The sequence below is a fragment of the Rhodamnia argentea genome, chromosome 2 (genome assembly GCF_020921035.1).
Source record: "Rhodamnia argentea isolate NSW1041297 chromosome 2, ASM2092103v1, whole genome shotgun sequence".
Taxonomy (NCBI): domain Eukaryota; kingdom Viridiplantae; phylum Streptophyta; class Magnoliopsida; order Myrtales; family Myrtaceae; genus Rhodamnia; species Rhodamnia argentea.
In genome coordinates this window covers 18,836,110-18,859,169 of record NC_063151.1, presented here as the reverse complement: position 1 = coordinate 18,859,169, position 23,060 = coordinate 18,836,110, and the positions used below count along the sequence as shown (strand labels likewise).

At 41.2% G+C, this 23,060-nt stretch overlaps 3 protein-coding genes across 4 annotated transcripts; all 3 read right to left on the bottom strand.

The window, feature by feature from the left end:
* Positions 1–95: 95 nt before the first annotated feature.
* On the bottom strand, positions 96–1,401 carry LOC115739487 (glycine-rich protein 5-like). 2 transcript variants are annotated; one of them, XM_030672595.2, is made up of 2 exons: positions 1,183–1,401; positions 96–1,020 (listed from the first exon to the last, which is right to left on the bottom strand). In XM_030672595.2, the coding sequence occupies exon 2, from the start codon at positions 1,005–1,007 to the stop codon at positions 297–299; it is 711 nt and encodes a 236-aa protein (XP_030528455.1). In that variant the 5' UTR covers positions 1,008–1,020; positions 1,183–1,401; the 3' UTR covers positions 96–296. The 2 variants fall into 2 exon arrangements, with proteins under 2 accessions (XP_030528455.1, XP_048130662.1); XM_048274705.1 differs by having other exon boundaries at positions 1,206–1,379.
* Positions 1,402–4,954: 3,553 nt separating this feature from the next.
* Positions 4,955–6,737, bottom strand: LOC115739602. Its single transcript, XM_030672784.2, has one exon. The coding sequence runs from the start codon at positions 6,696–6,698 to the stop codon at positions 4,974–4,976; it is 1,725 nt and encodes a 574-aa protein (XP_030528644.2). The 5' UTR covers positions 6,699–6,737; the 3' UTR covers positions 4,955–4,973.
* Positions 6,738–11,009: 4,272 nt separating this feature from the next.
* Positions 11,010–14,063, bottom strand: LOC115739603. The gene is made up of 3 exons (XM_030672785.2): positions 13,058–14,063; positions 12,251–12,598; positions 11,010–12,057 (listed from the first exon to the last, which is right to left on the bottom strand). The coding sequence occupies exons 1-3, from the start codon at positions 13,502–13,504 to the stop codon at positions 11,440–11,442; spliced, it is 1,413 nt and encodes a 470-aa protein (XP_030528645.1). The 5' UTR covers positions 13,505–14,063; the 3' UTR covers positions 11,010–11,439.
* Positions 14,064–23,060: the final 8,997 nt, after the last annotated feature.

The window sequence follows — 23,060 nt, the reverse complement described above, 5'->3', positions numbered from 1 at the left end:
CAGTTATCAGCGTGAGCTCTCACCATGATTTCCAAAGGTGCTACAGGCTGCAGAGGATTCTCTGATAAGATCGTTATGGCACTCTGTCAGAGTTTGACATGTTCATCGTATTGTCAAGATAGCATACTATTACCGTTAAAAATTATTGAGGATTACATTGTACGGTTAGATTTATCTGCTCACAGTTGCGGTGAAGGACATAGCAGTAGACTACCATGGGGATTAGACGAAATATATGTTGGGCAACACTAATGGTCATCCTTATTTCTCCGCTAAAAGTAAAAATCTAAGTGGAATCAGTACTTTTTGCCGGGACCTCCAAAAGGGCCTCCTCCATTGCCTTCACCGGAGCCATACCCGGGTCCATATCCTCCGTCGGGCCCATAACCTCCGACCGTACCTCCTCCTCCACTGAATCCGCCGATGCCTCCACCACTTCCATATCCCGAGCTGTAGCCCGATCCATAACCACTGCCCCAACCAGATCCTCCCCCAAAGCCACCACCCCCTCCACCACCAGAACCATACCCGCCTCCACTTCCGCCCCCGTAGCCATATCCGCCATTGTTGTAGCTGGATCCTCCGCCACCTCCGAAGCCGCCACCACTTCCTCCACCCATGCCAACCCCCCAACCCCCTGTTCCACTTCCACCACCGTAGCCTTTGACCATACCACCACCTGACCCGTAACCTCCGTCTCCCTTGCCTATTCCCCAGCCACCACCGTAGCCGCTGCCCATACCACCACCTGACCCATAACCTCCACCTCCCTTGCCTATCCCCCAGCCACCACCAAAACCGCTGCCGCCTCCTCCTAATCTGCCAGCTATCACCGCTCTGTAGGCATCGTCTTCCTGATCCTGAACCCTCCTTTGCAACTCTTTGGCCATGTCATAATCGTCATCTTTGCTCAGAAACCTCTTCCCTCTACTACCTTCCACTACTAGGAACCCCAGGATGAACCAGATGAGGATGAATCTCCGTGCAACCTCATTCTGCTTTCCCATGACACCCTCTCGCCTATGATGCATATCACACTATCCAAATTAACAGATAAGATGTAATTTGTAGCCTTTCTTAACAACATCTTTATATGTTCTTTTTCCAGAAAAATAATAATAACAAAAAAGAGCAGTAGGAAACAACTAGTGGACGAAAAAATATCGAAACTTCTGTCCTGATCTATGTATTCGCGAGTCTCTCACCTCTCTATTTGTCGTCCCCGGTGCGGCTGGTTAATATAGTAGGGAGATTGTTAAGAGGCACGCCCAAGAAGCAATGTCCGAGAGCTTAAGGACCACGAGCATGTAGCTCGTGCATGCAAGACTTTGCTTAAAATGGATGTGGGGAGATACCCGTCGTCCTTGTGCACATATATACGAATAGAGTGGACTTGAGTGGATGGGCAATGCATTGTGCAGGGGGAGCAGTGTGCCTTCTGAGAGCCAAAAGCGTGCAAGATGGTTCTGGTGGCGAAAGCAATTCGCATGACGATGAAGGTGCGAATCGAGTGATCTCTGCACGCATGGAGGAAACGGAATGCCTCTGAGAAGAGATGATGATGACACGATCGCTTTAATGTCATGTTTGGTTCGTCAAACAAAATAAGAAAAGGGTAGAACGACTATATATTCATAACAGGGATCGACGTGTTCGGTTTCGACGTCTGTTTCCTTTGCAATGAGGCCTCGTATACAAAATAGCCACTAAACGGACAAGGGTTTGTGGTGAGCACTTGGAGTCCAAGGCTTTTCTTTACAACAAATTGGTGCAGCTGGTTCCCATTGAGACGTGAACATGTAGATGTGTTCATAGCAATTGTGATTTTTGCGAACATGCTTTGTTTTTTATGGTACTTGACAACCCATCAAAAGCCACGACCCTTAAGGAAGTTGGCTGTATAAGTTTACAGGTGCTTTAGGAACTGCAGCTTTAAGAGCTCTTTAGACCCTTTTCATAACAAAATTGCTTCGTCATTTACTGCAAGATTCTCCATAGTTTTGTTTGGAGGTCAGCCACAATACCTTTGGTATGTGTATGTACGAAACACCTCAATAGAAGTTTTTACTTCTCCTAGAGGATCAGGTCATCAAATCCACCCTTACAAAATAGTGTCTTGACGTGCCTATCCTTTCAAAGGCTATCCTGCTTACAAAGATTGTCTGAAAGGCGACATCATATAATCCTATCCTGCTTTATGAAAGATCCTCACATCTATTTGTTAAGAATGTGTTAGACAACGGTCTAACTTGGTACATATACACATCAAAGGTGTCTCCCCTTTCAAAGGCTATCACAAAGCTTGTGCAATAGACAACATCATTTAAGCCTCTCCTACTTTATGAGTGGTGGCAGGGAATGTCCTCTAAGTGCTTCACGTCTAAGGGATCTCGAGATCCGAACAAGGCCTCAGATGAAGCAGTTTAAGGACTTACTTAGGTCCGAGAGACTATTGATCAAATCTACATCAATCTTTTTTAGTATGTAAGACAACGGTCTCACATCAGAAAACGGTGTGATGTGGAACAGTTAATATGACCTAATTGATCAATAAATCTTCGATTCAAGCTTTTAAGCGACAGTAAATTTAACTGAATTTATTGACGGACTTTAATTTAGGCTCCTTATTAGTGATTTCCCATGATGGATAGTTCTTGCACGTTATTGCGCCATGTGACATCATCATGTTTGAGCTTTACCTATTTAAATCTATTTCATTGTTACTTTAGCCAATTCTACTAAGCTAGCTAGAATAAATATACATGAAGATGATGAATGTTCCATTTCACATTTCTCCAGCCCCTTTTCCCCTTTTTTCGTTTTTCGTTTTTCGTTTTTCGTTTCTTTTGCCAAATTAATTCGTTTTCTTCTTCTTCTTCTTCTTCTTCTTTCCTCTCAACAAACATATCCACTATTTCCTTTCTTTTGGTTCCTTCTTTATTTTATTTTATTTTATCTATTCAAAGATAAATTTATCTTTGCTTTTCTATGTTTCTCAACCTATCGTTTGAGGGGAAAAGTACCAAAAAAGTTCTAAACCTAGTGCATCGATACCAATTCAATCATAAACCTTTTTAATTAAATCAATTTAGTCATAAACATTCTAGCACTGGTACCAATTGAATCCATCCGGCTAATTTTGGGTGAAAATCACTAACGTTGATGCCGACCGTTCTACATGGTATGGTCGGTCTTGACATGGATATTTTTTTAGTATTTTTTTAATTTTTTAATAATTTTTTGGATTTTCTCTTTTCTTTTCTTTTCTTCACTCTTTTTTTTTTTTTTCAGTTGAGGGTGTGCGAGGGCTTCCGTGGCTCCTTGCCCAGACCCGCGAGGGCCACAACGCCCTTGTCGGTCTTGAGCAAGGGCGTTGCAGCTAGTGGCCCTCGCTGGCCCTTAGCCAAAAGAAATTAAACATCAGAAAAGAAAACAGAATGATAAAAAAATTAAAAATGTCCACATCAGAGTCACCCATGCCACGTAGGACGGCCGAGCCAAAATTGATCAAATGAGCTCAATTGGTATTAATGCAAAAAGGTTTAAAACTAAATCGGTGTAATTTCATCCAAAAAAAATTTAGTGTAATTAAAAAGTTTAGGATTGAATTGATACTATGCAGTAAGTTTAAGGCTTTTTTTTGTACTTTTCCATTTTTTGAGCATAAGGTTGTAGTTACATATTTCCAAATCAAATCACCCATGTATTTTTTATGAGTTTATGTTTTTTTCTATTTTTTTATTTGTTGATAGATGTCTAAATATATTTTGCAATTAACTCAAAACACGAAAATTTTGTTTCATCTTTTTTGAATCTATTTGTTAATCAATAATAAAATTTAGACATAACCAAAAATAAAATATTTCGATATTATCTTTACCCAAAAAATACTTCAATATTATTTTCAAATGATGTAGCCAATATCAATAATTTTATCCTAATTGATCTGTACGTCACGAACATGTTTGTCTAAAATGGGCCACCACTTGCTGTATCACGTCTCAATCTTTCATTTGTCCTAGCACTACTAACAGTGAATTTTATGTCTGCCTGTTCTTACTATTTGTTTTTTAAATACTAAGATAATGCTCATATTTTTCTCAGGAGTCAGTTTTATTTTTGTGAAATTATCTTTTTCTCATCAAAGTGACCCATTTAATAAATTAAACAAAGAGTTAGTCAGACAAAATGATTTCATTTGTTTTTCCTCATCGTTCCATAAAAATGACTTATTTCATGAAGATGTGTGTTTGAAATGGGCAGCCTCAAATTGTGCCACGTGTGAACTCTAATTTTCCCTAGCACTAGCAGTGAAGTTTTATATGTGCTACTAATTTTTTTAGCATTTTCTCTACGTAAGAAAACAATGATCATATTTTCTTGGTAGTTTTATTTTAATAGTTTTATTTATTTTTAATCAAAGTAGTTCATTTTATTGACTTACAATACAACAAGATTAATGTGGCATGACATGTGTGCATACATATATATTTGACCTTTGATAAAACAGATTTTCTCATAGTAATACAAGACAAAGCAATATCAAATTTGGGGCAATAAAGTGCATTTTGTTCTTAATAACATTGCCCATACAGCAGATGAGTATTAAATGAGTGTTCCCCAGAATCCTTTGTTCTTCTCTCCATTTCTTTGTAGGATATATAGCGTGGCACTGCATCAAACATGGCCGAATAGATCGGTCTTAACCATTTTCAAAGTAACATGACCAGACACCATCCTTAGTAAGTGCTAATCTCGAATGATCATTTCTCTGTGTGTCAAAGGACTGGAGTTAAGTAAGCTTGGCATTAAGAAAATTACAGATATGTAGAGAAAGAAGGGGCGCATTAACACTAACATGAGACAAAAAGTTCAGACAGATGAAGTCCTGAACTATGAAGGCTTGAACTTACCATGCGAAAATCTTCTTCATTATCGTCATGTCCTTCCTCTTCAGATCACAATTTTCATCCTCAACATCTTGCTCCTATCACCGCCGACCTTGACCCGGCAAACAGCCACGCGGCCTCCATCTGCTTGCTGATCATGCGGGCCGCGTAGTAGGGTATCTTCGCGCGCTTGCCCGTCTTCTTCTCAGACCTCGTGCACCCATCGACGAACATCAAGCAGTCCATCAAGCTCTCTCTGCTCAGCCCTTTCATATCGTAAGCCTGCGATCTCCTCCACAAGCTCTTGTGGTGACCATTCGTGGGACTCGACAAGCACAGAGCTCTTGTCGTGTCTCTGATGGCAGAATCTGCATCTCCGAGCAAGAGATGACACTGGCCTCGGTTGCTGTAAATCACCATCCTGTCCTTCCTCAGCATCAATGGGCAAATCTCTAGTGCCTCGTTATACTTCAGCATGGCCTCTTCTATGTGACCTGCCCAAAACATGCTTTTCGCTTGTTGTTTTATGAGATCCACTAAGACCCTCTTTTCTTTAACTTTTTCTTGGGTCAAAAGTCTCTCCTTTTTCCTTTTCTCAACCTTTAGGATCCATAATTCATCTAATGCATCTAGGACTTTTGGGTTGTTCTTGAATCTTGATCTTATCATCTTGCTGTGGTCTTGAAGAAGGGTTCTCGAAATGGCTTCTCCTATGTGGATCCTTGTTTTCCCAAGATCATTGAGTTCTATCAAATCTACGAGACAAAAAATGGCAATCTCAATGACTTTGTACCGAGTGTCTTGGTCTCTAAGAAGTAAGAGAAGACAATCAATGCCCATATACTGCCAATCATCTGAAGATCTTGAGAGATTACAGAGATACTGTACGACTTCTTCACAATCAGCAATCCTCTCTCTTCCAATTTTGGTGTAACACAAGATTCTAATAAGCCCAACACCACCAGGATTAGAGTGGTTGACAAGTCCACCCCACATCTCGCACAAGTCCTTCAAGAACTCTTCCCTGCAAATCAAATCCAAACTCCTTCCCTTGCATGCAAAGCAATTGAGAAGATAGAGAGACCAGCATTGGAGCTGGCTCGCCCACTCTTCCGCCTTTCGGTCTTCCAAATCGGTCCTTCCGATACCGCGCGTGAGCAAATCGCATTGGTACTTCGACCTCTTCATTCCATTTAGCGCTATGAATTGGCAATACACGGCCTTGAGGCAAGTGCTTGCTATTTGCATGGCTGAATCCACCACTTCTTGTTCGTAGGCCAAAACTGCTTTGAAAGTTATCTCGTAGCTTGCGAGGTGGCCTAGCGCTCGGACTGCGACTCTTTGCTCGACCCAACTTAACTCGCCTCTCAGGAGCTCGATCAATGGTAGTATCACTCCGGACTCCACTGCCTTTTCAGCAAACTCGGCCTTGTTCATGGTGTAGGAGCCAATAATGTGGGCTGCGTAGTATGGCACGTATATGTTTTGATCCCTAAGAAGCCAATCTTTGTCACTAATACCTTTCGTGATCAAGTTGCTCAAGAGGTCGAAGATTCCAAGGGACGGGTATTCGGGATCGTCGGTGTGAGTCATGGCAACGTGCCACAATCCACTCAGGATGAGAACTAGCTCTTGGTTTTCCCTATGAAGCATCTCCTTGAAGCATCTTGTAATACCAGCTCTTCTGAGTGATGGATCTGGTTCTTCCATTATGCAAAAGAAACAACTTGATGATAGGCTTGTGCTGATTGTGGTAGTTGTGGGGTTTATCTCCTTCTTCCTTTTCTCATGTTTTGGGAAAAACTCCATGGGATTGCAGAGAGAGAGAGAGAGAGAGAGAGAGAGAGATTAGGGTTTGGGAAGTTCAAGTGTTCATTGGGATTTAATCTATTGAGATCACTTGGCAATTAATGGAAGACTTGTGGGGAAGTAAGTGGACTGAACCAAGTAAAAGTGACACATGGAGTGACTGGCTAGGGCTAAAAAGATTGCAAAACCTAGTGCCTTGGAAGCAGCTTCCATTGTTGACTTGTTAGGAGTAAATAAGGAAAAGGTTTGTGTATATAGTGTTTTTATTTTTTTGGCTGAAGTTGTCTGTCTGAGTTCATAGTTCTTGCCTGTTTTCAGTGATTGCTTTATTCTGAGTATAGAAACCAAAATAACAGTAAGCATGCACTGAGCATAGTAACAAGTATTTTTTCGGTCATCATCATATTAAACAGAGCCACCATTTTCTCGTATCGTCATCACATGCATTTTGGACAAATCGACGAAGTACTCTCAAGTGATCTTTTATTAGAGTACCCAAATGTCATCAGTTCATCTTAAATCATTCCTGTTTGATTTTAACCTCAATTTTTTGCACCAAATTCTTTAACAGCCCTACATCTCACCTCCGGTATATTCTTTACTTGAGCATAGCAACTGAAAACCTCAGTTCCCTCCAAATGCATGGATAAAGTTGCTGCTTCCTGTCATTTGTCTGATTCTTGGTAATTTGTTTATTGGACAGAAGTTTTTTTCTTGAAGATAATTTCATCCCAAACGTCGGAACTTGATCGTTGCCTGGAGACGATAGCCAGATTGAGTCTGATGTTAAAGAACAAGTTCATATGAGAATATAGTGTTTTTGAACTATATAGTCAGGCTCATGTAATTTGATATTTTCAACTCAACTTTACACCATAATGCCCTTAAAAAGCAGACGGTTGCTCCATCCTTGTAGCTTAGTGCTTCCAACGTCAGAAAAGCAACTACAGTGGTCCTTCCCCTGCATAGAGTTTAAACAAATTCCAAGTTGAAGCCTGGTTTTGGTATAGAATATGACCATCATCATCAATTTTCATGTTGCAACTTCTTCCCTTTTGGTCCAAAAAGCTCTTTTGTCTTATGCAGCATAAAGTTTGTGGGCAACAGAACAAATCTTCCAAATCTAATGAAGCTCAAGCTTTAATTTATTCAGAAGAAAACTCCTCAAATTCTCTTGTGCGCTTCCATCATGATGTTGTCTGGAATGTAGATTCTCTCACAATAAAAGAGGTTATCGCTGCTTTATTATATATATCGGGATAGTTGAAAATAACTTTCAGATTTAGACTCATTCTATAGCGAACTAGTAGAATCTGAAGGATACAATTTTCAGAGGGAAGTGAAATCCATTTCAAATAAGCTTTCGAGTTTTGATAGTGTTAGATAAGTTGATTTACACTCAACAACATATGAGCAATAGTCTCTTGCAAGCCTAATTTGACCACCAGCTTCCAGTACAACATAAAGACAGCTAATTCCAAACCCTCTAGCCTTGCTAAGTGCCAACTACCAAAACCCTAATTGTCTTTTTATAGTATCTTACTCCCTTTGGCAAGCAGCAATTGAACCAACTCAGAATTTTTGTGGGAAGAAATTACAGATATCAGCAAGAGGAAGGAACCCTCAGTATAATGACACAAAATTCTGAAGCTGTGATGTACAGTGACTGATATGAGAGAGAGAGAGAGAGAGAGAGAGAGCGAGCGAGCTAGCATTAATTCTTTTGCAGATAATCCTCCTGATTCATCCACTTTATGAGTTCTGTTGAGAATGGGAGTGCACAAAAAGCTTATGAGGGACCACACCTCAAAATCAGGATTGCCATTGCATTTTTCAAACATGGTGTTTGTGGTCCCTTGACATTATTCCTCGGTTGCTCCTCCAGACAAGTATTTTCTCCCACACCTGCAAGTTCCCAAGTACAGAAGCTTATTAGAACTTTAGTAGGAATGTTGGTGGTCTCAAGAATATGCAGTCACTACATGTAAAGCACATAGAGTACTGGAATGACGAGCCTAAAGAATGAGAAGAAATCCGAATCAGTCTCTAGGAATGTGGTTCACAACAGTAATTAAATATGCGGCCCGTGTCGAGGACTCGTGTTGCATATCAAAGTATATAATCATGACTTTTAGGACGAGTAGGAGGGAATTCTGGGCGTTTTAGGATGTCCTTATCTGGCTTTGGTCCGTAAATGCCGCGAACATCCAACAGGGAAAAGGTTTTGCTGCTTTCAAAGTCCCTGATCATGGAAAAAATCAAAATTGCACAGTTAGTCATGGTAGATGATGCAAATATGCAGAAAGAGTGTTCCCTCCTACTCTTATTCAGATTTTGCTTCTTTGTAATTAATTTAATCAACCTCGGGTAGTAAATGAAGTTTCTACTCGGTCTTGGTAAATATACATTCCAGTGTAATTTCTTTGTCAGTCAGAGTTCCTAATAGAGGCATGCCAAGCTGCAGATAGGCGAATAGATGATCAGTCAGCCATGATTCTTTTGTCTACCGTAAAATGCAGTCAAACTATGTGGAGGTACAGGTCATGATAAATCATGGTTTCAAAAGCAATTTACTACTCTTGCTCATCATCTTGGGTTGCAACTGATGTGATTGAAACAAGGACCAACACGGGAAAATGACATATCGGAGCTAGGCAAGCTATATAGACTGATTGTATGGTTACCAGGTAAGGAATTATGCTCTTTCTGCATTGACAAATATTATGCGCAGACAAGAAAAAACAGACATCTGAATTGCAGTGTGAAATAAGAATTTTCAAGGCTGGTAAAATAATTTAGAAGCCCTCCTAGTTAATCCTAGGAGAGGTTCAAATTCAGTAATTGGATTTTTAGATTTTGATTTAAAGCGAAGCAGCAAAATGGCGGCGTAAGGACTTAAGCAGCAGGATTTAAAAACACCCATATGCCATCTACATTCAGTTTTGCTGCTGCAATTAGACCAACAGGGACAACAATCAGACCGGCAGAGCAGATGTAGAAACAAAGAGGCATATGAGGTCAACCTAAGATGGTTGATGTCTCGGAAGATCATGCTTGAAGTTGTACAAGCTCAAGCATTAGGACAAGCTAGAAAGTGACAGAGAGAACTCTGTTCTCCATCATTTTCTAAGTTTGGTGTGATGGTAATGCACTCAAACACCTAGTGCTCATCGAGGATAATGTGCATTTTGACTAAAACTGGTATGTAAGTATGACAAACATCAACTAAGACCGAAGAATCTGGGAAACTTCACCGCATTAAAGCATTGAGCGTTTTATGAAAATAAACGAGAAAAGTGTCGTTAAGACAGTTGGAAGATGGCATCAGCAAATTTACTCAGTTTTCAGCTATTTTGGTGCATCGGCATATTGTAGGTTTTTAATGTTCAGTCATCCTTCATTACATTCCGAAGAGTTTTTTGACTGTTCAAGATCAAACTTGAGGGAGAGAAATCTCTACATCTGTCCATGTTTGCATTGTCCGAATGGCTGTGCTTATGCTATACCCTCCAGGCCACAGACATATGCTCATTTGTCTAGCCATTTAACCGAAATCTTCACCGCCTATTTCTTCAGTACATTTTAATCCCAAGCCGACTGCATAGCCACTATGCTCAGAAGGCATTACTTGACAGAAGCATAAAATGTGCATTCGGCAAGAGCACGACAAACACGGATTCATGGATATCCAAGTTGAGATCTTTGAATAATGCAACAAATGATATGGCAAATATATTCCTAACCCGCAAAATTTTTCACGTAGCCTCTTCTGAGCCCATCTTGCTCATGGCCTATCATAGTAATAAGGACAGAGCAGGGGGGCATTTTCTGAGCAAATCTGGATGACTTGGGGCGAGTAGCTCCATAAAAGAATTTCGAAACCTGTGATGTCCAGTGGCTCTGGCCATGACCAGTGTGAAGGGCCACCGAAGCATTCAATTAATACAGATTCTAACCATCAACGGTTAAAGGGAAAAGTAGACATGCCCACTTTCTTTCTTTTTTTGGGTTTTTAGACATGCCCATTTTGAAGAGTGGGATTTCCCCCCCTAGAACATTTGAAGAGATATAGGACAAGAATATAAAAGCTTCACACCTAAGGTACTAGACTGGTCGGACAACCAACTAAGTATTGCACTCCACGACTTCCATGGTGGGGCTACCATGATTTAGTTGCCTGAACCGAATGCAAAGAAACAGAGCAGTACAAGCTAAGAAACTCTAAGAACAAGTCATCTTCTTTCTATAGGCGCTCTAGTTGAATGTCATGTTGATGTTGTTCATTTGGCTGTGAGTGCTAACAATTACATTCACAAAAAGATAAACTCAGCGAGGAATTTAGGAAAATTTCGACTATGCAAATTGTTGAAGTTGCACGAGCTTTTACATATCGTTCTGATAATCTTTGAGTATATCGATTGGCTTGCGCTCAATGAGCAACTTCCCCAAGAACCACACTTCGAATGTGATTCCAGGATAACCTGATTTAATATTTGAACAAACGAGCTGATCTTGTTCTATAAGGGAAAGGGAAAAAGAAAACTCCACCAGCATATTGATCCATCAAAATCCTGCTTCCTCGCAGTCTGGCACCTCCCGCGACCTGTCGCGCCGTATTTACAGTTTGGATGTTTGATCAAGTGCTGACATTCAGACTACCTTCTAATGGTGGTTGGTAGCTACTCCACACTATTACACAGGGAAAAGATTGGCGGTGTCTTTCTGTTTTACGAGCATCCGTCTAAATGTAATTGCGGGTCACACTACCATGAGATCTGTCTAGTGAAGCAACTCTGGCGCGATGTACACTACTACTTAGATTAGCAGCCACATTCCTTGCTCTCTGACCATGAGGGAGTTCACAGGCTTCACTGATCGAGGATAATCTGATTTCCGCGGGAGGGATGAAGCAATCCAACGACAGTCCAGGTACATTGAAGGCCACTTCCTCGATGGTCCATGCTTCCTCCATCCTGGTCTTGGTATGGCTCATTGCAGTTTCTCCGAACCTGAAAAGGGTCACTACTGACCGCCCCGAATGTGCGATCATGATTCCCTCCACAGGCCTATAATCATCAAGGAAGGAGTTGATTGTGGTCTCCCAATACACAGCATCACCTCCGTTATTCTGGATCCGGGTCAAATGCGAGTCTTCCAAGTGAATGAGGAGCCCTGTTTTCTGGCTGAAGTACCCAAACAGGACGTGCCGTATGATTTCAGCTGGTCCTTCGCTCCTGGCCTTCAGGGTAACAGGGTCTGCGCAAAGCTTAAGAATGAAACAATCCTCTAAGTTGACCTTCTTCTCCCCGATACACCGAGCATTCGTAAACATGCTTGCCGTGGTTCTTGGATCAAGACCCTGGTGCACAACCAAATAACAGAATTGAATTAAGACATGCAAACGGTACTCTTTTCCGACAAGTATGTCTAGATCATTATCCTGCTAATTGTGTCCAGCTAGCTGCTAAGTATCAGACGCCAGATAATTCAAAATTTCAATCATTTCGATTCCTCTTGTTAATAGTCGGTGCCGAGAACGGAGAAATATTCACCTGGAGTGCCCGACGGAGAGGCCTAACGGGTCCCTTCGCTGCATGCGCGCCGAGCCAGGGCGTGTGCCTCCATACAATCTTCCCATTGCAGCCAGCGTGAACTTTGCTGCCTCCAAGCGCCAGCTCGACATACCACATGTCAGGATTCATCTGCCAGAGGACGAAGCCACCCGACTCGGCGGCCTTGGAGGAATTCTTGTTCTTGATGACTTTGTTCGGCGTCTCGAATTCGGAGGCTATCATCCGGACCTTTCCCATGGCGTACGCGTTGTTAATGAAGTTCTGGAGCTTCTGTCCTCCAGACGCTGCCATGTACTGCTGCAGTATGTACTGCGCGGACGAGGATTCCTGCAAAATCGCCCGAAAACAAAATCAAAAGGAACATTCTGACTAGGTTCTTTCAATCGAAGGTTTTTTTTCCAACATAAATCTACTTAGCGAGGGGACATATGCTGTGCTGTATACTACTCTCACCAGATGCAGTTTACTACATCACATTTCATGGGAGAAACGCGGAGAAAACACATGCATTGGCCATACAATTTGACCATTGTTAGAAGATGCCCAGAAGCAGAGCATGCACAGTTTCATCACCTCCACCATGACTCACTCAAAGAAAGAACAAAAGCCAAAAGGCTGAACCCGAAGTCGCTAAAAATGTTTCGAAACTTCATAACACTACGAATTAGTCAACTTATTAAACATTTCAGTAATTTGGCGCAATAACTTTCCCAGAAATATACCAACCCATTACAGGGATCTAGAGAGAGAGAGAGAGAGAGAGAGAGAGAGAGAGAGAGAACTAACAATGGGGATGTTCTTGATACTGAGGTGAGGGAGGGGATCGGAGGCGGCCACGTGCACGGGAGCGAGCGGCGCGCCAAGCACGCCGAGCAGAAGCCTCAGATCCGACTGCTTGCTAGCTGCGGCGGCGGCGGAGGAGGAGGAAGAAGAGACGGATGGCGCTCGCATCCAGTGGCCCCGCCTGGAATCCCCGCATTCCGCGCCGTCCTGATCGGGGCCTTCCATCAACGGGGAGAGAGCCTCGACGGGCCTCACCAAGGTGCCGGATCTCGACATCAGCAGCTCGGGCGGCGCCACTTGTCCCCCCTTCCTCCTCCTAAAGAGGCCGGCCATGGGTGACGCGCTCCTGCGGGGGCTCTTGGCCCTGGAGCGGGGCCGGGACCGCGACGGGGAGAGGCCGCGCACCACCTCGTCCTTGAGAGCCGAGAAGAACCCCTGCTTCTTCTCCATATCACGAAATCTGCCACCGAGCGTCCACACGCGCGCGCAGAGACAGAGAGAAACAGAGCGAGCTTCAGCGAGAAGTAGCAGCTGGCAGAGAGAGTGAGGAAAAGCAAAAGAAGAGAGAGAATGATGGTGTCGAGTTTGAGGTGGAGAGCGAAATGGGAATGATGGTGGTTCTTCTTCTTATTGGGTCTTGGCGGTTTTCTTTTTGGAATGCATAGCCGCGAGACAAAAGCCCTCTCTCACCTCACTGTGCAAGAATCTGACGATGGGGTCGTAGTTTCTCTCTCTCTTACTCACTCTCTCTCTCTCTCTCTAGAAAAGATGTAAACTTTAATCATGCTCAACCAAGGCCGCCCCCCCCCCTCTTCTTCTTCGTCTACTTCTTTACGTGCGTCTCATCTCTCCTCCTCCCATCATTACCGAAATACTTTTTGGGGTGTAGCTTATTTAGACGCTTCGTCTTCTTCTTCTTCTTCTTCTTCTTCTTCTTGCGGAAGAGAGAGAGAGAGAGTTAAAGCTTAAAAGACAGGGAGAGGAAAGAACATGTGGGGTGGGACTGACAGTTGAGAGAGACAGAGGGTGGGAGACATCTATTGTGCTTCGTTCTCGTGGAACACGGAGGCAAATTGTGGGGTTTGGCGCCGCTCGTAACGGTCAAAGATTAGGGTTTCCCGTGCGTCTGGTCAAACTGATGTGGTGAGTGACTTTTGAAGTGAAATTTGGAAACCACATCCCAAAAATCAAACCGGGAAAAACCATTTTTTTTCCAAAGTAAAATGCCACGTAAGACCAGGATTAAGAACCGATTAGATTAAAAACAGATTTCGCGTCCAAATTAAAATGAGAAATCGTGAGCTTGAATGTTCGAGCCATGCATATATTCGGAATCGAACATCGAGCGGTTCGCAAATCATGCTCGGTAGAGTAACATTCAATCATTCCGAAATTCCTTGAACTTGTCGAATATATGTGTCATAAATAGTATAATGCCCGACCAATGCCCAAGGGCTGATTAGAAGAGACGTGGAATGATGTGTGTAGTGCAGATGCTCTAACACATCAAGGTACGAGAAAAAGAACAGCGATCGATGAAATGATTTCCGGCTTTGGTGGGTACGCGGTGAGTTAGAAGGGATTTGGAATTTCATCCCATGTACACGCACAACCATTGCGCGCCTTATTAATACAACCTAGCTTAGCTAGCATTTGATTGTCATGTGCTTTCATCTGATTGTTGTTTCTAAACACCATTATTTTAACGCTTAATGCGACATTTATGGAGTAAATAATTTTAGATATTATCCGTTTTGACTCATCACATATCGAGTCTCATGTTCTTCATCATTTGGCATGCATGCAGACGTTTTCTCAAAATGTGACCCATTCCAAAATCGTTCTCTTCTTGTTCGGTGCACAGCTCAATTCATTCATGCCCTTTTCGTCATCCTAAAAGCCTGTCAAAAATCTCTCCTTATCCTAAGCCCTCATGCTCCGACGATTAGTCCCCGCCTTCGTCGGACCGCGTCGTTATCTTAACGTTTTTTTTTTAGGTGAACGTTGGACGACGTGGAGCAAGACAACATTAAATACGTCGAGGCTTGGGTTGTGAGCTACCCAAAGCAAATAATTCTTCGGGGCAACGCAAGTGGGGTCTCATCTCATTCACTTTTTGGGCCAAAGCAAATATCCCAATCACTCCTAGGATAAGCTCTTATCTTATTATCCTATATTATATTGTATTTATTAACGAGAGCCCCCCATGACGTGGAAGGAGGGGGCCCACTCGGCGTCGAGGATTGACCCAAGACTCCATAGCCCAACAAGAAAACATAGCCAATTAGGCACATAGCTCCGAGCCTTGTCTTCCCCGAGTCTAGTGGCCGCCACTCGCTCTTAGGTACTCTCCTCTTGATTAGGCCACGTGGCAGCATCTGAACCGGGAGAGGAGTGTTGGTATTGGTAAAAGGGGGAGCGCCGGTGGAGCAGGTGCGGCTAGCGTCGCCCCGCTTTGTCGTCATCCGCACCACCGTCGAACCGGGACAAAGGAGACCGGTAAGCGAAAAGGAGCAGCCTTCCCGCCCTTTCTCTTTCCGAAAGAGACGACACAATTGGCTTCCACTTCCCTCCTCTGTCGCGTCGCCAATCACGGAGAAATTAAACAAATTATTCAGCCTTTCTATTTCATTTCTTTCTCAAATGCCATTAGCAAGCGCGACACACACGCTTTTTAACACTTTGACATAACTTGCAATTCGATTCATGAAATTCCAATTCGTTCAATATTATTTTTAAACTTTTAATCCAGCATGCAATGTTGTCCCCGAACTTTCAATTTGTTCAATATAATTTCTGAACTTTTGATACATATTCAAATTAGTCCATAGATTAGGCGAAAATGTTTCATGTCGACCCTAAACTTCACGAAACATTTTTCAATATAATTTGAGTTGAGCATGTACCCAAAAGCATAGAGACCACACCGAACAAATTAAAAATTTAGGGACAACGTCGTATGTCGAGTTAAAGTTCAAGGGTCATGTTGAACACGTTAGATCAAAATTCATGGATTATTTGTGTCGTTATCTCTTACGTGAGAAGACACGCGTAGAATTCGACGAAAGGAACGAATACATACTCAATATAAAGTGAAACAAAAATCGAATGGGGCTATATTCGAAAGTTCAACTCAAAAGCTAGGACCCACGAGACAAACGAAAGAAATGGGAAAAGCTGGTCTCGTCTTTTGGAGGGCAAAAACATTATCGCGTTTTCAAAAATAAGAAAAACGAATGCAAGCTTCCACTTCGTCCAATGGAAAGGATCAAAAGAGGCTCGAGCTCACTGTGGAATTGCCCAATTATTATCGAGTTTCTTCTCTCTTCTTTTTTTCCTTATATATATTTTCTTTTGTGTGGTTTTTCAGTTTGAGCAATTGTCCGAAAGAAAAATTATCGGAAGCGCAAGTCGCGCTCAATTAGTCACGAGGAACATGAAATTACGTGTAATATTATTACAATCCAACCAGCGGAACCAAGTCAAAAGATTCCAACCGAACCAAATAGCTTCAAAAACACATGAAAAGAAAAAAAAATATCTCGATATCTTAAAATAAAAACCAAATTTAAATCTCGAAGTCAATTTTTTTATTCATTTTCTATTTTTCATTCCCATCGAAGATCATGCAGAGATTGGTTCGTGGAAAAAGTCAAAAAGGGACAAGACAAGGGCTTTAGGGCTCGGGCCCACTGGTCCTCAATCTTCTTCATGATTTGGTTCATGCTGTCAAAATTCAGTATCTCTTTATTCCTTCCTAAGATGGCACATGAAGAAATCCTCGTATCACATCACACGATACTGTTGACCATCTTTGCTTACCAGAACTAAAATAGTTTTGTCAGTACAGCGATCTTACAGAAATTTTAAAAGAATTCTCTTTCACCTTATTAATATAATCAACATGTCAAAAAGTATCATAGATTCAATGCAATGTCGAGACGAAATGGGTATTGTTGACACCGAAAAATGACTTAATCTAGTTATCGATGTATGCCTGCTTGGCACATGATCGAAGAGACCGCATAAGCGGCACGGAGCGATGAACAATCACGTGTCTTGTACATGAGCGCCGTTATACACACACCACTTCGTCGATGAGAACAAAAATAGACATGCGTTGAATGACGATGGCATTCCACAATTTGACGTATTCAGTTGTCGGAATATGATGACCGATGGTGGAGACCGCCATTATGAATATTGGCGATACATGGTCATTGAAATGTTATTTGAAACACGAAAATCATCAAGGCAATTAGAGATAGGAATACATATTTTAAAGGAAACGGTTATTGTTTTGAAACACACTCACAGGGCAACGATCGACGGTTATAAAACAATCCGTGCACAATAAAGACAACATCTTAGAGATGTGGGGAGAAATTGACTGATGATCCAAAAATGTAGACACGATCGATGAAAGTTATAGGGATGCAACCGTTCAAAACCGTCGGGGGACGATTATCATGCCACCAGTATAAATACCACCAGTCGTCCAACAAGAAGCCCTTGAACAAACCAAATGTTATCTTTCAATTATCTTTACATTTCCTGTATTGCACTCTAAATTTAGCTAATCGTAACTTTTAGATTCTTGTCATCGAGTCAAATTATAATGTTTATCTTGATCCTTAGTGTCCTGTCGTTGAGCCAAACTCCGATGTAATGCTACTGTATTCTCAAGCTTTGTCGTTGAGTCAAACTTCCGTTGAATTTTATTTACATTGGTTCGTGTGTAAGAGACATACATTTGAAGCCTTTTCGTCGAGTCTAACTCCGGTTCGATTTCCGTTTCATTTGAATTATTCCTATTCGAAATTACCATAGAATCCTTTAACATATTTAAAGGCTAAAGAATTACTTCCAGTGAAAGATACTTTGTTGCGGGAACAATTCCGACAAAACAAGTATACATTGTATATTTTGAAAGAGATCACTAGTGGCTAATATCTTTTAGGAAACGGAGCCATGTAGATGGGCAACAAGGTCAACAAAGAGTGCAACTTGGTGGGAACGTGCGTAGAAGAAAAAGCCCGAGAGCCTAATCTCCAATCTATTAGGTGAGCGGGAAAAAAAAAATTGGAATTGGGTATAGAGAAAGTTGGTGCTTGCTTACAATTCCAAATGGACCGGCTTGGTCGAAGAACAATTATTTCTTTTTTTTTTGAATTTTTGGAATCGAGCATAGATGAATTGGAAGGCCCACTTAGCAATGCATCCACTATGGGGATAAAGGTTTCATAAACAATATTGAGGTGTCTAGGCCATTCTATCCGTAGTACAACAGGGCTATCGACAAATTAAAGATTTACGAAATAGTATCACAAATTCAACGTAAAGCAGTATCACGTTATCTTAAGTCATGCAACTATTTTTGTACAAACACGCATTACGAAAGGTTGCACTTGTCCCAATAAAAAAGTTGCAATAAAAGTCCTAAACATTTTGATCGTCAATCAATTTAACTCCACCAATCACATTCTATCTGTAATTGGTATCCTTGTGATCGGTTTAATAGGAATTTTTTTTTAAGGTTCATACCCGGGTTGGCCACCGATCATGAATTTGTTGGCAAAGAATCATATGAGAGGTGGATATGAGAGAGGAGCATGATGAATGTATAATCTCTTGCCATGTGGATTAATCATTTTTAAGAATGACACAGGTTCTGTTTTTAACTTTTTCCTTTTGCCACGTGGGATTTCTTTGAAGCACTTTGAACCCTTTTTTTTTCACTTTTTTTTTTATACTGGAGGCAAAATGGATATTGAATGAGTGACTTCCTGGTCAAGCAAGGTATTAGGATCCTAATGGCCAATGGAAGCTTTTGTTGCAATGTTCTTAGTTCCATTGAAGACACTAGACAAGTCCTTTGGGATCATTTTCAATACTCTTTTTTTTTTTTACGAACTCAAACTCTCGTGAGATAGGGGATTGTGGCGATCTGCGAAATTAATCGAGCGCTCCACAAAGTCCGGATCTCGATAGAGCTTTTTTAAACTTTTTTTTTCGGGAAGTTGATTTGACATTAGGCCTAATATTGTCTAACACTTTGACAGTTCCTTGTCATTCATTAAACTGGATTAACTATTCAGGAAGCTGACACCAGGATTATAGTGGAGTTCATTAAACTGGATTAACTATTCGGTTCAATTTGTGACATGGATTAGGTGGGTTGGGGGGGTGGTGGGGCCATGTGTTGCCACTAGCCAGTCATTATTGTCCAAAATTGGCACCTAAATTTGGAAATTTGGGTCTTCATTGATGTGATCAGTGAGAAAAAGGTGGTCATACATTCGGTCGCAATGGAATATGACTTTAAGTAAGCTTTGTCTGTTGATAAGCCTAAGTCCTCGACCGGTCAATTTATGTTCCTCTTTGGTAACAGCATCCCATAAGGTTGCTTCACATGAAATATTCATGTGTCACGAGAATGCTTTTTATGAGGAATAATCCTCGAGAAAGCAAATGTCTCTTCGCGTGAAGCTTCTTTGCGGACAGCCTTTTAGCCATTGAATAAAATCGTGTGAAGAAGGAAAACGAATGAATGAAGCTCCGGCCGTTGGTTAGGGGATCGAGGGATTTCAAGTTCGGGAGTTGAAGGTCGCTTGTTCGAACCCCACCCTATTACCTATGACCCTCTTGGAGATGTTATCGGCTGGGAAATCGAACTAGGGCTACCTGCAAGGCCTAAAGATCCAAACTTATTCGGTTTATGGAATTTGAAGAGAGTTCTATGATCCTCTATGATTCTCCATGTCGAAGTCAAAGATCTTTCTTAATGAATGGGCCTTGCTCGTAGCCCGAATGTGACAAAGCGCCCAATCCTCGTCAATGACGGCAGCAATGAAGGAGGTAAAGCCCAATACAGCAGCCCAGCCCTACCAACAAAGAGCAAGACCCTCTTATCTTTGCATGAAAGAAAATCCCGCGTCTCTTTTCCTAAGAAACTTAGGGGCTATTTAGCAACGATTCTAATTCTCTGATTCTGTTTTTTGAAAGATAAAAGGATGAGAAATATATTTGATAACAAAAAATGATTATCATTCTGATTCTATTCCGAGAAACAGTTTTAGAGTAGAAACAAGAATGAAAAAAAAGTTGATTATGGAAAAAAGAATGAAGTCTCAGCTCTCTCACTTTTCCTTTGACTAACCTTTGGTCCTCTTACTTTTCCCTCGACCTAAAAAAAAACCAAGTCTTAGTTCTGTCGCTCATTAGTTGCTTCCGTGACCTGCCAGCTCCACTACCACCATTCGCCACCCTCGTCACAAAACTCCGGTGAGTTTCGTTTCATCGTTCACTTTTCTCACGTCTCGTCTCTCTTTCCCAAGGGTCTAGCTTGGGGCGGCCCTTGCCGATCTAGGCAAGGGCCCCCTCGTTGGCCTCGAGCTAGGGTTGCCCTCGCTGATCTGGGCAAGGGCCGCCCTAGTCAAACAAGAGTGAGGGTCACCCTCGCTGATCTTATATTGTCTCAAAAAAGAAGGGGAAAGACGATGGTGGTGCTTCAATTCCGATTGCCGTTCAGCTTTCATTTGATCGATGACTTTGCTGAGCCGTTCTTCTATTCCTATGCTCTTAGCTTTCACCATTCTGATTTCATCTTCCAGACAACGTACTCGCGACTCCTCTTCTCTGAGCTGCTGTTCCATGTGGCTCCATTCTTCTAGCAGTGTAGATGTTTGAGCCTTGATCTGATACTTTTCTAGAAAAATCTTCTCCTCTGCATCAGATACCGCAGTTTTCAATTCCCTAATTTCATGATTCCGGTCTGGTAAACTTGTTTTTAGTCTTAAAATTTTGTATCCTCTCATCCGTACTTACCCTGTCTTCAGCTTTCTCTTTGCTACATTAGCTTCATAAGCCAAAGCAATTTAGTGGCATGGGTAGAATCTTCGATTAATTCGAAATGTAAGAAATTTACATGAAATTTTACAAAGCAACTATTGAAATTGCACTGAACACTCAGTCTTGGGTTGGTCAATGACATTGGATGTCAATTATGTGTTAAGGTTTGAAGGTAAATAGTTGATAAAGGGCAAAATGACATTAGGAGTGCCAATATTTGTGTACGACGCTCACTTTAGTACCAATATTTTTTTGGATTACTTAGGTGCCAAATTGGAGAAAAAACGATCATGTAAGTACCAATTTCGGTAAAAAAAACAATCACTTTAGTGCCAATTCTGGCTAAACAAGACACGTGACCTTTTTTTTATTATTAATTTGTTAATATTATGTGGAATATTTTTTTTTAAAAAAGTCAGTCCATATGGCGTCCACGTGGCAATTTTAAAAAAAATCAGTCTACGTGGATGCCACATGTAATATCTTTCTACAAAATAAACAAAATTATTTTTAAAAAATTAAATTTAATTTAAAAATTAGCTAAATAACTTCAAAAAAGAAGAAGAGGAAGTTGATTTGTTGCAGTGGCGAGGGCTTGGAAGCCCTCGTCGCTCCTCGCCTCCCACCATCCCCAACAAAGCCCGGCGAGGATGGGGGATGACCAGCGACCCCCGTCAGCTAAAGGCGAGGCCTCGCCCGCAGATCTGGGCGAGGCTCAAACTCGCCCGGTTACGCAAGGTCCAGCCATGCGAGGGCGAGGGCGAGGCCTTGCTAGCCATTTGCCACCCTCGCCGGGCTTTGCCAACGATGGTGGGTAGCAATGGCGAGGGCTTTCAAGCCCTAGTCGCTACACACACACACATAGCTTTTTTTTTTAATTGCTAACTTGGACACTCTGACGAGTCACGTAGCTTTTTTTTTAATTGTTAACTTGGACGCTTTGACGAGTCACGTAAATGCCACGTCAGATTCCCGGCGAAGCTCACCGGAGATGGCACTAAAATAATCATTTTTTTAAAAAATTGGCACTTAAGTGATTCAAAAAAATATTGATACTAAAGTGAGCGCCGTACATAAATATTGGCACTCCTAATGTTCTTATGCCTTTGATAAAGTCTATAATGAATAGAGGGAGAGGTTGTTTGTGTCTTCATGCTCCATATAATAAATAAATAAATTACGGATAATGCATGACATGTATTTATTTTATTAGTGATGATATGTAGGTTGACTTTATAGTGACAAGACGTAATTATTTAATTTAAATAAAAAAAAATTGAGAAGAGAAATTATTTTCGGGAACAAAAATTTTGTGCTATTATCAAATGCATTAATGTTCTAGGAATAGAAATTTCATTCGGTTACTAAACGCGTTCTGATTCTCTAAAACTCATTAAGAGAACAGAGTGAAAAAAAATCAATTCTAATCATAATTATTTTCTAATTATTTAAAGTGATTTCTTTCTTGCTAGAAAACGAAATCATTTTCCCAAATCTAAGTTTGTTATTTTTCGTCCATGAAATATATATTTTGTAAATTGATTCATTTCCATCCCCAAACATTGGAAAGCCAGAAAAATTTTAGACAAATATTTCTTCTTCAGCCCCACGTACTAAGCTATTCCCATCTTTGTGGAAGCAGTGAAGCTTATCATTTCTCGATGAGAATTCAGGGTTGTCTATTTGGCAACGATTCTGATTTTTCGATTCTATTTTTCGAAACAGAAAAAGATGAGAAACCTATTTGATAACATAAATGATTTTGATTCTTAAATTTTCTGATTTTGTTCCCGGGAATAGATTTGGAGCAGAAACAAGAATAAAAAAAAGTTGATTCTTTATTTCAAAATCACTTTTGAGAACCAATGGGAGAATTGCTACATAAAGTCTTAAATCTATTGTAATTGTGCTAATTCAGTTCATTTGGCTAGTCGATGCTGACGTGATGCTGCCAGCACTGATGTGGTAATTTTTTAAATATTTTTTTACTTTTAATTATTCTTTTATTTTTAGATAATTTTTTCTATCTTGTGTTAATTCAATCCATTTGGCCGGCCGAGGAAGATGTAGCACCGCTGAGGCTAATGTGACAAATTTTTAGTAATGTATCAATAATTTTCAATTCTTTATAATATTTTAATTTTCAATTTTTAAT

Coding starts and splice junctions, on each gene's coding strand:
- LOC115739487 (XM_030672595.2), bottom strand. CDS start 1,007: ATGGGAAAGCAGAATGAGGTTGCACGGAGATTCATCCTCATCTGGTTC.
- LOC115739603 (XM_030672785.2), bottom strand. CDS start 13,504: ATGGAGAAGAAGCAGGGGTTCTTCTCGGCTCTCAAGGACGAGGTGGTG. Junction 12,599..13,057: donor GTATCAAGAACATCCCCATT/GTTAGTTCTCTC, acceptor GCGATTTTGCAG/GAATCCTCGTCCGCGCAGTA. Junction 12,058..12,250: donor CTCTCCGTCGGGCACTCCAG/GTGAATATTTCT, acceptor GTTGTGCACCAG/GGTCTTGATCCAAGAACCAC.
- LOC115739602 (XM_030672784.2), bottom strand. CDS start 6,698: ATGGAGTTTTTCCCAAAACATGAGAAAAGGAAGAAGGAGATAAACCCC.